General features: G+C 40.6%; 1 protein-coding gene across 7 annotated transcripts in view; it reads left to right on the top strand.

Moving 5' to 3' along the window:
• kcnt1b (potassium sodium-activated channel subfamily T member 1b) overlaps positions 1-13,763 on the top strand; it is an 83,488-nt gene that overhangs the window by 33,557 nt on the left and 36,168 nt on the right. For all 7 annotated transcript variants that reach the window (XM_069682502.1, XM_069682505.1, XM_069682504.1 and 4 more), the window contains 2 exons: positions 10,953-11,032; positions 12,520-12,625. In XM_069682502.1, coding sequence (XP_069538603.1) covers positions 10,953-11,032; positions 12,520-12,625 — 186 coding nt within the window. The remainder of the gene's footprint in view (positions 1-10,952; positions 11,033-12,519; positions 12,626-13,763) is intronic.

Here is a 13,763-nt window from a genome sequence, read left to right on the forward strand (position 1 = left end):
CCACTGACCTGCCAGCAGTAAAATACTTCAATATTTACAGCAGTTATCAAATCACCAGACAATCATTATTAAACCTAACAAAGAGAACACCAGGCCTAGCATAGCTTAGCTCTATAGTTCAGATCCAATGACTGTATATAAAAATGGACGACGCGTCTCCATCTGCTCTCATTGTACGGAATTGAAGCCAAAATAGCCCCAGTTATAGGCGCTGCCACCTTGCGTGCGATAGTGACGTCTTTTGGAGTGAGAGTCTGTGCAGCAGAGATCGGCAGGTAGAGCCATCGTAGCCACATCAGCTAACCAAAACACACACATAACTTTCCAAAAAAACAGCAAAGATCCCGCACGCCGGCGTGTTTAACAGCAGAACAGCTTCTTGTGTTGGTCTGAGGTTAACGTTCACAGATATGTAAACTTCAATGACTGTAGTGATTGTTTTAGTTACGTCTCTTCTCACCGTTCGTCCTCCACTCTGCTAATCAGGAACTGATTGGCTGCAGGAGCCGTATTTGTCAACAGAGCTGTCAATCATCCTTTTTACAGCATCAAATAACTAATTAAAAATAATTTGAACACTCGGACGTAAATCAGCATGATAAGAACTAACTACAATAACAGAAACCATGTTTGAGAAAAATGTACTTGACGTGTATTAGTAATATTTTGACTCATGCCCCATCTAATAACATGGAGGAGGCGGGCTTTATGACCTATACTGCAGCCAGTCAGCAGGGGGCGATAGAGAGGGTTTGGCTTCATTTTTAGGGAGCGGTCATGTCGTCCATCTTTTTACACAGTCTATGGTTGGATCCTACAGTTTTCCCAGTCTCTCTGGTGATGCCCGTTAGTACATCTTATGTCATATTATATCTTATGCTTATCCTTTATGATCTTAAAGGATCAGTTTGTGTGTTTGGATTCCTTTTAAAAGTGCAGTTCAGGGCTCTCAACAGGAAAGTTACTTGTAGACATCTTCACAATACAAATAAGTCAATGGAGAACATTGAATTATGAGTGAACAGTATTGTGCTCTGTCTCTATGCCCCAAACCATACCTCTTAAATCTGCAATGTACCCCCAATGAAACACTTCCACTCTCAGAAATGTGTCCAAGAAGTGCTTAAAAATAAGTAAAATAATCGATCAAGCTTCTTACTGCTTTTTCAAATAATAATGCAACCATCATGTCGTCAATACATGCCAGGAGTGCATGTCAGAAGCCGACCTGCTGCAGAGGTCTCACCACTCAGCTGTGGTGGGTTGCAGCTGAAGTGTCGTGTTTATTGGGGCTGTTCTACAGTTGGAAAATGGATTGTGATCCTTGGGGATGTGCTAAGTGGAGAGCTGTCGGCACATGTTGACATGTAAGTGCTTCCTTCACCACTGGTATTGTCTATAGTGGCGATTCTTAAGGTAGAAACACAGGCTGACAGAATATGTCGCGATTTTTGTCATGCATGATGTAAATCCTGAACTCGCACACACTCGTGCAGCAGATTCCTCATTATTTCATTATCTTGCCACATTATTTAAGACAATTAGCATCATAAACAAGTCTTCACTGTTGCTCTATGGTTTTAATACAAAGCAACAGCACCTGAACATAAAATACCTGACATAGCATGCCGGTGTTTCCTGTGTTTTCAGAAAAAGGATTAAGCAGTGTTATATCATCACAGGAAGTGTCATAGTTTCAGGTCTTCAAAGAGCGAGAGCATCAGTGCACATGAGAACCACAATGTTGGTTTCAGCTGGTGCAGGGTCCTCTCAATATGGAAGAGCTTGACACAGACACATCCTGGTAGGTGGCGGGTTTAATTGCATAATAACAAAATAATTGCTGACATGCGTTGATCAGAGTGGTGACTTATACTGTACACTTGTACAAGGATTTAAAGGTGGATTTTTTTCTGTAATTCAATATGAAAAAAATGTTGCCTTCATTTTTAAACGCTGTATGACCTTGATTTATAAAGCTTCCTGCTGTACTCTTTTCAAATGTCAATGGTGGCCTCAGTATTGAGCTACTCTCAGGCTTTTATTGAAAGTGGTTCTATGTGAGGAGAAAAGACACATTTTCTTAACAGTTCATAGAAAAGTCAATTGAGCAGTTTAGTATGCCGGTTTATGAGGGACATCATATTCATATTTTTTCTCTGTTTTCTAAATCTGTCATGTTTATCTACGTGGGTTTACATTGATCAAATATGAAATTGAGTTTCTTTTAACGGATCAACTCGACAAAATATCTGTTATTCTTCTGTAGTGTTCTTCTTTTTTTATCATTATTTATTTGGCTTTTGCCTTAATTGATAGGACAGCTGAAGAGAGACAGGAAATGGGGGGAGTAGAGAGTGGGGGATGACATGTACCAAATGATCGGCAGACAGGGGGACTGGACCGGGAGCTGAACCTGCGATCAGTGTGTCGAGGATTGTAGCCTCTGTACATGGGGGCGCCTGCTCTACCAACTGAGCAAAACTAGCGCTCCATATAGTATCCTTCTTCACTATAGAAAGAATATGTGATGGTGGACCAATTTTTTTCAGACCAAAGTTTTAAATCCTTGAAGTTGGTCAGAGAGTGTAGGCGGAGCTAAGTGGTTGCACTTCTGTAAGCATTGCAAGGAAACGGTAATCTACAATGGCTGAACATGAGAAAAGATCGATGACTATAGATACAACTTCAAAAATACATGAAATCTAAAGAAAAACAAACAAATTCGACGCTCAGATGAAGGCAAACAGTCTACAAACGAAGGCGAGGAAAATCAATCATGCTCGTTAGAACCATGACAAAGGGAGCCAGCCATAGACGTCAAATTAAGTTCAGTTGGGAAGTGTGCTCCCGTTATTACTGATTATCGCCAGTGGGTGGTGGGTGGCGCTCAATATCACGAAACTGAAATATACGAGAATGTATGTAAGTATTAGTTCAAATATGCCTGTTGGGCTACCATATCTGTCATTACCATTAGTCTGATAATGAAACAGTGAAACTGTCTTTCACTGTTCTTTCATTCGGTTATAAAACAGTTTGACATTCAGGGGAAAATCTCTGCCATCATCATTTCCTCAGACCGTACTGCAGGGAAGGGAGAAGTGAATTTCAAAGGCATCGTTCATCACCACTGTTATTACATCAACATCCTATTCAGTTGTCTCTCAATGCTCTGGTTCATCTGATAATTTCAGAGCTCTGTTCTTTTTCTCTTTGACAAATTGCTGCATTTAAGATGCATTTAAGATGCAGGCCAATGTCCCGGAGCATTCATGGCTTTCAGTTTATGCCTCCACACAAAATAGCCTCTTGGGCTTTCTGAAGTTTCCTTTTGGGCTATGATTTATTTTTTTACTCGGTCTAATGTCCCATTTCTCACACAGAGCAAGTTTGACCTTATCTGCCTTTTTCTGAGCTTTAGTTTGATGCCCAGTACGTGATGATCTGTCTTGTATAAAGATTTCAGAGAGAGACAACTGCTCAGCAAGCAGATCTTATACAAAAAACTCTAAGCATAATTACATATTTACTACACCCCAAAGATGTCATTAACTGACCGCCTTACTCCGAACTTTCAGCCACTGTTTGTTGGCCTCAATACTTTTTGTACTCTTGTGAGTGAACTTCTCATAGAAATTCTTTCCAAGAAAGAGATCTTATACCCGACAATCCTGTAGGATTCTACCAGACTTCTCCCAAAGCCTTTAAGTTTTCAGGAGCTTTCTGAGTTGGACATCTTGTGGATTTGTCTCTTTGGCATTTTAAGAAACAAGGAACATTTCATTTATGTGAATGTGCCTTTCTCAGGGATTGCTATGCAGATTCAACTATTCATCAATTTTCCATCGCTACAGTCGACAGGAGGAGGAATTTGTGTCAACATAAAAAGTATAGTCGACAATATAGTGAGAATAACTCATTATAACTGCACGTTTGTGTCAGAACTCCCTGACCGACCTTGAAAGACAAGCTGCTTTGAATCAGCGCCTTTGAGATGCCGATTCAAGGCTAACTATGATAAACTCTGCTGCAGTGCACTTAAGGAGCCCATAGTAAGCGTTTTAGAACACAATGCTTCGGAGTTAGGTCCTTGAACACAACATGTGCACATACAGAGGGGCTCAGACCCTCTCTACAACTCCCTCACACATACAGCAGCTTATAGAGTGCATGGATGCCTCAGAGGATCTAACAGGACCTAAACCTGCTGTTTAATGTCGATCTTGTCAGTCTACAGGCCGGCCACCTCCATTAGGGGGATTATCCTCCCTCCAACTGATTATTACAGAAACTTAAACATTCCCTCTTTAGCTTCCTACCATCAGTATCCATTTAGCTAAGTACTTTCACAGCTTCTATTTACCCACGTCTGGCCTGAAGCCCATTCAACTATTTTTGCACTGCAGCGAGTCTATTGGACAAGTATCTTCCTCATGGGAAGTTTTAGATGCTGCTTGTTGGAACAAAAGCAGAGGATAAAAAAGATGCCAGCGCTTTTGAATATTCATGTCGAGGGGGGAATATATTTAGAATCCCAGCAGCTTTTATATCGGGCTCTCGTTGAGGGTGGTGCATGGGAAGAATTTCTATTTACAACGATTTTGCTGTGTCAGACGGAGGGGAGGGCAAACCTGAGATATGAAAATAACATGAGAGATGTGTTTTCAGGCTGTGAAGGGAAAGACTGCTGTCACACTGTTTAAAAGACAGGATGAGATTTAACTGGTGCATGTGCTGATTCTGTAGCCCACAGCCTAGATCTTATCATAGCAATGATACAGCGCGTTCAGCAGTTAAACTCACGTGACCTGATTGGTCAGAGATCAACTGGGCTGACAGTTTCCACATTTGTTGCCTTGCCAACAGTTATAAGGTACCTGTGCCTGAATAAATGAATTACAATATTAGGTTTGATGCTGCCAAATGTTCACTGTATAACAGCTTCGACAAGATTGGATACTACAAAGATGCTGCGGGAAATGATTAGAGTATGCACCGTTACATCATGCAGGACTGACATGTGTTGCAGCTTCCCAGAGTCCCCATGATTGTTTTATCCCCGGGTGATGGTGCACTTGGCATCTGATACTGCTGTTCACTTATAACACTCTGGCAGATGTTCCATATGGCGCAGAACATCTGGCGAGTGTATGCCAATATATATTTTTCCACCTCTACCATTAACACAGGCTTTTTAGAAAAGCGCTGTTCTGTCAACACGATCATCCAGAGGTAAATAAGCTGTTTGATGCTTATTTACAGAGTGTACAAAGTAGTTGTAGTCTCTCTGTGTTTCAGGGCAGGGTGAATAGGATTGTAATCTAATCACTAGAAAAGGCCGTGTGAGGGTTTGTGCCGTAAGACTTTATCTCTCTCGGTTGCACGCTTTGCTCCTCATCACTTTCTTTATGACCATGAACTTGCCCCTGACTGCCTGTCACACATTCTGAAAGGCTGCTATGTATACAAAAGGCTCTACATACCATGTAGAGTTGTTAGTTAAAGGACATACAGTCATGCTTCATCTGTTGTGGCCATGTGCAAACATTCCTGGCTCGTGCCTTGCCCATCATCTTTAAAGTGTAGGGGCTCTTCCTAGAGACAGGAGTACCCATCTGCCCTATATGCTGTCTGGCTTCTGGGATAATCAAACTTGCTGGTGTTTATATTTGACAGTCTGGCTAATGTCCATAGATCGTTGGTGGGGGTGGTTTGCAGACAACATGAGGACAAGAGGGTAAGTACTTAAAAGGTATTGCTGTGGGTGCAAAGGTACTCTCGGTGGTCAAGTGTGTAAGAGGTGCAATTTGTGACCTTAGTTGGAGTTGCTAAGAGACATGTTAATGTGCAACGCCTGACAGAGGATTTATGTTCATGTTCCGATGTTTATTAATGAATATAAATAACGACTGAAAAGTTTGAGGATGGATCTTGGGTAAACAGTTTCATATCAGCTCAGCTAATTACTATGAAGAGAGCTCAGAGAGCCATCTTCAACAAAAAGCTAAGCAAGGAGCTAAAGCAAATGTTTTTTAGAACTCAACAGAACAATGTTTACAAATCTTGTGAAATTAAAAACCATATATGATAGGATATTGGTCCCCTCACATTTAGAAACTATACGTAAGAGTCTACAGCCATGCTAGCAGCTCTGTCGGGCTCTACTTTGGCACATCCACATGCTAATATGTTCACAATGACTGCTAAAAGCTAATGTTAAACTGTTATAATATAACTGTTATAATATAATAGCTAAAGCAGTGGCTAAATTGGTGATTTTTTAAATTTCATCTAGCACCATTGTCAGGTAAAAAATTACAAAGCTATCACAGAGGGGAGGGCGACATGGATGTAAATACCAAATGTAGTTGATATCCGTCCAATAACTTTTCAGTCTATATCATGAATGTGAACATCATGGTTGCACCAAAGGAGAAGTCAGGGAATCACCAAAGTCTTAAAGATGCACCCTCTGGGGAACATGAATGTGTTCAACATTTTAATCACAATACATAAAAAAAGTGTTGAGATTTTTCAGTCTGGACCGAAATCGTGGATCAACAGACGGACTGACTGTCCGTGGTGCTGAATGAACTATTTCAATGGAAAGCAGTCAAAGCCTTTCTAAAAAGTTTAAAGATGCTGCTACAGCTTACATCACATGCTTATTTGTTTGTCCATGACATCACAAAGCAGATATATATATACAGTGTACATGATTTAAAAAAATAAAAGTAGAAGCTAAGTTTAACTGACTCTAACTAGAGTAAACATAGTGGCTGATGCTGCCATCAGCTGATCAATATTCATGCATCTACTTCTAACTTCAAAATGTTTTTTAAGGCTGTGACTTAAGGGCCTTAAAAAGAGCAGATGCATTAAAAAAAATGCAAATTAAATAATTAAGGATTGCAATATATGCAAGTCTCTTCATGGCAAAATATTTAAGGTCTGCCCAAACATGGTTAGCTGTGTTGCAAGGCGCTAAAAGTTACTTTAGGCGTTCACTTGCAAAATCAAGTGAGATGCTGCTAGCATGTCTAATAATGCTAAAAATGCAGTGCTAAAATAGCAGTACTAGAGATTTCACCCAGGATGGATTCAAAAACAGTCAAACTGAGCTTAATGTCAGCTCTTAGCCTCATGGTCATTGTTTCATTTTAAATCAGATGTGAAGTACAGAGCCAGAACAACACAATGTCAGTGTTTAAAGCCTCGTTGGATAAGCAGGGAAACCCTCACAAATACAAACACACCTGGCTCAATAGCCTTTTCTTACTCTGAGTTGTCAGACCAATCCCATGTGAAATAATACAATAAGACTTGTACTGCTGAGTTTATTTATGAGTCACATATCAGGTTCTGCTGAGCTCACGCTTCCTATATCAAGTGTAATTGCAGGGACCAGGAGGCCAGCTGGGTAAACATGAAGCCTGCGTAGCTTCTTTCCATGTCTATTCTGACAGCTGCGTCAATGGAGACAGTAAAAACAACAACGCAGTATCGACAGTCTGATTTCCCACCATTAGTCTTTATGGCAGTCCTTCACTGCTTCTCTCAATCAATACAATCGGCTTACGTGGTTCACATATAGCTGTGGGTTGGAGTCACGGGGACGGGAGTGTGTGGTTAGAGCCTATAGACGCGTCCATATCCTTTTGTGTGTGTTTGTGTGTAGCTGCAGCTAATTCCCTGAATTGGAAACAACACAACACTCAAGACACGTGAGTGAACATTTCCTTGCCTTGGAAGCTGTCTCCATGGCGATACAGTCAGAAGAGGGGGTAGAGAGGGGGATAGCATGAAGATGGTGCATATGCTCATGTTCTATCTCCCACCTACACTCTTTATCTACACGTACATTCCTCCCGCAGGACTCGGCTGCTGTAATTGCCCTCCTGCTCTCGTCTCCTCTTTCTTTTTGCACCCTGTACTCATCTTGTCAGACAAGGTAGAAACCTCTAAGGGTCCCTCCTGGAACAGCAAGGCCATTATTAAATCCCCTCCATGCTCATTAGTGACAACAAGCCCTCTACATAACAGTAAGTGTTAATAAGTCTGTCTCATATGAACCGCCTACAGTAGCTTCATCTTTCGGGCTTAAGTGAGCGTTTGGTCAAGCCCTCAAGCCGATTAAAGTCCATTAATTCTGCTTTAAAAAACTTTAATAGCTGTGGATTTCTCATTATATGTGTTATAAGTGAGAAAACCTGTTTGTTTGAGGAACTGTAGTTTTTAACAGGAGCTGATCAATTATTAATACACACTTTGTGTTAGTGCTCAGTATAAACCAGGCTGTCCGTTCTTGTTCTCATTTATGTATGTCAAGAAAATAATGAAAACCCAAGTGAAACAGGTTGTGTCACAAACAGAAAACAAAATTACAGATGATATGGTTTGGTTCTAAATGTGTATATGAAACAGAAACTGTCAAACCCCCCTGGGTGCCTGTTTCACGCACAAATTGATCATTAGGATTAATGTCTCGGTTGAGCAATTAAAACCTTCCCTCAGCGTAAACTCAGTGTGTGTCATGTCTCTACAGTATGCATATGCTGCACAGCAAGGGCACCATTAAGAGAATGTCAAGGTATGAAAAAAGGTGTCTTTATTAATTTATCAATATGCATAATTTAACTTGCACCAGTTCAAGCTGGTGTGCCTGATTTTGTTGCATTGAGAGAGGGGAGACTGTGCATACTGACTGACAGGTAAGGGAGGCTTTATGGTCCTTTTTACTGGAACATAATTATGGCCGCCTGGTTAACAGTACCAACAAGGAAAGGCAGCTTTGTTTGTGCAGCACATTTCAAACAGAGAGGCAATTCAAATTCAAAGAGCTTTACGTAGGCAAAGAAAGTGTGTGAAGGATATTTAAAAATAATCAGCAAAAAAACAAAATAAAATCAAATGAAAGTAAAACCTTGTTAAAAATAAGATGACATAAAAAAAACTTGCAGTGCAAGTTACAGTGCTGTTACCATTTGTCTGTTGCCCTGAATAAAACAGGAAATAAAAGTGCAGAAAAGAATCAATCAAAGGCACAATAGATTATTTAAACTAAGATTTAAAGGTGTCTAAAGCTGGGGAGTGATTGTCTTTTAAAACATTCTTTGTGTACAACAGCATCATGCAAACTAAAGCAGGATATCAATCACATAAATACTGTTTGTGAAGCTTCTGAAATGAAACCTCTGCAAACAGTATCAAACTCTCATTTGACAAATGCTTGGTCTGATTCTAATTCTTATTTTATGCATTGCAAGAAGTTACTATTCAGACCAAAGTATACCCAACAAAGTTCTTGTAAGATTATTTTGTAATGGACAAGCTGATGATAGTCTGTTTTTGCTATTTAATAATTTTAAAAAAGCCTAAAAAAGATGATGATATACAGCTCCAGAAAAACTTGTTTTTCTCAGGTTCTACTATTGTTGTTTTATCGTTTACAACATTTATCACTACTCACAAATAAAATCTTCTCATTTAGGTCTTTAGTTTGCAGAAAATGACACCTGGTTAAGAAGAAAGATGTTTTTCAGTGCTTGAATAATGCAAAGAAAACTAGTCCATGTTCATGTTTAAACAACAGAATACTCAGAGATCAACATTTGGTGATTTTTTTTTTATTGTGAGAAAATATGAAGACAATACAAGTGAAATACAGTACAACCCTTACAAAACATGAAGTTTTAGGACAATAAGAAACAAAAAGATCAGACGTTGTCAAAGCAGAAATGAAGCAAACAAGGAAACAAAAATAAAACAGACACAAGAAAGAACAAATAAACAGAAAAAGAAGAAAAAAGAAAGAAGAATAAACTGTATTTTTAATTACAGCGTTCATGCGTCTCAATGTGCTCTCCACCAGTCTCTCACATTGCTGTTGGGTGACGTTAGGCCGCTCTTGGAGCAGCTCGGCTTTTGATGGCTTGTGACCACCCATCTTCCTCTTGATCACATTCAATTTCAGTGGGGTTCAGATCTGGGTTGGGCTGGCCATGACACGTAGAGAGAGATGTTGAGTTAAGGAACATTTGGAGTGCTCTTTTATTTTTTTTTCTTACTGACAGCCTGAGCCTCAGTGTTTCACTCCATCCCAAGCCAGTTGGGTCCAACTCAGGACCGTAGCTTTCAGAGGGATACCAAACAATTCCTGAGACAGCTGGGCACTGCACTTTCTTAGAAAACCCTACAGGACCTGGAGTAAATGGCATGTTTGTTGGGAATTTACAGCCATGGATTGGTTGTGGTAGTGATTATTATCAGCAGTATCACACAGGGGGATGGACTCAGATGAACTGCTGTTCTTTCATATGTGTCACAGTGCTGCTCATCTGTGTGTCTTTAATTGTCTTTAGAAACAGGAATGTCGATGCTTCACAGGAATAAGATATGCCAGGCTTTTGCTACACAGATACGTGTTAGTGGGATCAATGCATTGTCTGTTTTTGGTCTTTTTGTTTGATTTGTTGACAATAAGGACAAAAAGAATATGTCCAGGTGTTGCCAAACATCTCAGTGCGTGGATATTTAATGTTGAGGAGTTTTTGCATATTTTGTTTATTGTACAAATTGTGTTTTGACTCAACAGTGTCATATTCTTCAAACTAATACCGTGTATCATTCTGGTATCTGTACTGAAACTTGGGTATTGTCTTGGCGCATGTATTGAACAATTGCAACCAATACCAATGCTGAATGCAAACCTGTCTACGTGTATGAATTTGCCTGGACAACAAAAACTGTGATTGTTTCCTTTCCTGTAAATGCTGCTGATTTTACCAATCAAATCCTCTGCTTTGGCTCACTCTTTACTTTAATGAACCATGAAAAATGTTTGATTACATTTTCTTTCTGGCCCTTTGTGTGCATCTATGTTGGCTGGAGGTGCCGTGTGCATGCTCACCTGTACACACACACTGACAAAATGTCACTGTTCCCCACAGGGTGCAGGTGGAGTTCTACGTGAACGAAAACACCTTCAAGGAGAGGCTGAAGCTTTTCTTCATCAAAAACCAAAGGTCAAGTAAGTACGGCCGACGCCACACCAATCTCCTCTCTTCCCGTAATGCTCAGAGGCGCGCTGCTGCTGGACGTGCTCAGAGCTAAATGAACATATAAAAGCATAAAGTAGGAAATTGGAGTCAGTGATGACGCATATCCAATTTCTGTCTCAGTTGGGGCTTCAGTATTACATTAGCTGCCTCATTGTGAAACACTGTTTGTGGGTGTGCTAGTGTGGCACAACAAGGTCTGAACTGCGCGGCTCATTAGCTGAGAAACGAGGCAGGCCTGCAGTGTTTTTCTCAAAAGGAGATAAGACAGGAAGCGCCAAAACATCCGTCCTTGTACTGCTCAGGGTTTGGTGCAGTGTGTCTAGAAGCCATTCATTAAGCTGTAAGAATGCACCAGGAGCTCTGTGTCTCTGATAGAAGAACATCTCACCGTCTGTGAAATATCCTCGTTACTGACGTGGCTTTGCTGTCTTTCCCTCAACTTGTCATTGTCACTGAGCCAGGAGAGTCTGAGACCATCAACAGCACAGTCTAATGAAAATGTCACACTTTGCTGCGGGGGTCTCCTGTTCTTTTCCATCGCGGCGCCGTTTGTTTGTCCACTTTGAAATCACTTTAACATTGATGCCGGCTTTATCTGATGAGGTCGTGTCGTGAGAGATTAGGAACCTCGAAAGGGTAATTGGAAATGGGTAATACAACCAGCACCACCCTCTGGCGAGCCAGCATGTCTGCAGTCAAGTTTCTCATCTGCATATTTTAGTGTGTGTGCTTATCCGCCTGAACTTTCTCAAACAGGAAAGTTTTTATCCCTCATGACTATTTCTGTACAATCACACCGTTCAGTTATGTTGCTGTTTTTTGTGGTGCTTCGTCATGTTAGAATTATTGAAAGTTCTGGTGTTGTTTCGTGTTAATCTGGAGGTTTGAAAGTTACGTGTCAGAGGAAATCAGTTGTGACAGGTTGCCAGAGCAGCATGGAACTGCATCAGTCACGCTTCAGGGCTTCGACAGATAAAGCCTCTCTAGGCCTTGTACAAAAGGCGTTTTATGGACCTAAACAACTGGTGTTCAAACAAGCAGAGATCTGGCTGCATCTGCGTCATTAGGAAGCTCTCAATCACAGAGGTGGACACAACACTTCAGGGCATTATGTGTATTTTATTTTACCTTTACTTAGACAGGTAATCTCAGCGGGACACGGGGTTTCATTCTCAAGAGAGACCGGGTCCATACAACAGCAGCAAAACAACACAAAGTTAGAGACAGGATATTCAACTCACTGACAGAGTATGGTGCAACAAAACAGGTGCATCGTATACACTCTGGATGCACATGTGAAAGTGTGAAATTATAATCCGAGGGGATGCAAAGGTTCAAAGTAAAGCTTTTGACCAACTTACCAGAGCCCGAAACAAACTCCTTTTCAGGAGTACCCCTGGAGTGAAGCCAGACCTGTTTAAGTCCCATGAAATGATATACCTTTGTTTGTCAACAGGCCTGAGAATCCGCCTGTTCAACTTCTCACTGAAGATCCTCACCTGTGTCCTCTACATAGTGAGAGTCAGCCTGGAAAACCCTAATGACCCCAACTACAACCCATGGTGAGAGCCACAGCCTGAGGATGTGTCCATCTTTTCTTCGTTGATGCTCTTTATCAATATAAGTTGTAGTATATTGTAGTGTTTAGATTTATATTTTTGCAACAACTTTGATGCTAAGAAAAGTTAATTAGACGTCTTTTTCCTTAGTACAAGTTTTACTATGAACAAACTGTTTTCTAGATGCAGCTTTTCTTTCATGTCTTATCAGTTCTTTATCCTGCTGACAGTCTAAGCTTGGCATCTCTTTTTCTTTTTCTACTATTTCCAAACCAGCCAGACGATTTAGCTAGAGGAAACAATTTCCCCTTGGCCTGTGCTTAGAGCTACAAATATGAAAGATATCATGGGAGCAGATAACAGGAATAAAATGTTTTCGAAATAATAAGCTTAATACTGCTTGAAATTGTAATCTCGAAGATCTCAGTTTCGTTCTCTTTGGCGACACCTGTGGCGATAAACGGTAATTGCGGGAGCACACTTCCCAGATATCCAGACAGTGTTGCATGTGTGACGTCCACGGTTGGCTCCGGTTGTAACTCTTGATTTTCCTCACTGACGGTCGCTTTCATTTTCAGACTGTTTGTCTTCATCTGAGCGTCGAGTTTGTTTCTTTTTCTTTGGATTTTCACTTATTTTTGAAGTTGTATCTGTAGTCATCGATCTTTTCTTTGTTTGTTCAGCCATAGTAGATTACTGTTTACTTGCAACAACAGAGACTGGAAAAGCAGCCGCCTAGCTCCGCCTACCCTCTCTGGCAGACCAACCACTGCTGGCTGATGGAAAACGTGTCACTAACTGGGCGCTGCTTGTGATAATTTCCGTGAAAGTGGCCACAGACACCCAGTCTGTAATACTGCAAATGCAAAGGCTCAGTGGGCCATAGACTCAATCACCATTGTGTTTCCTCATTCGGCGATAGATAGTGATTTAACAGACATTTATTTAAATGAAAATCTTCGAGATTATTTAGTTTGGATAAGATTAAGGATGTTTTGAGTTTTCTTATTTAATTTCAATCATTTTAGTCGTAACCAAAATAAATAATTGGCTAAAAAAAGTTGCCAAGTTGCTCCCTCTGTGAAGTCATGTAGAAGTTGGATTGTCTTTATTTTGCTGACCGCCTGCAGCTTTTAGAGAC

This window comes from Semicossyphus pulcher, unplaced genomic scaffold (genome assembly GCF_022749685.1).
Source record: "Semicossyphus pulcher isolate SPU_LCO1_2020_fin unplaced genomic scaffold, fSemPul1.0.p SCAF_6, whole genome shotgun sequence".
NCBI lineage: Eukaryota > Metazoa > Chordata > Actinopteri > Labriformes > Labridae > Semicossyphus > Semicossyphus pulcher.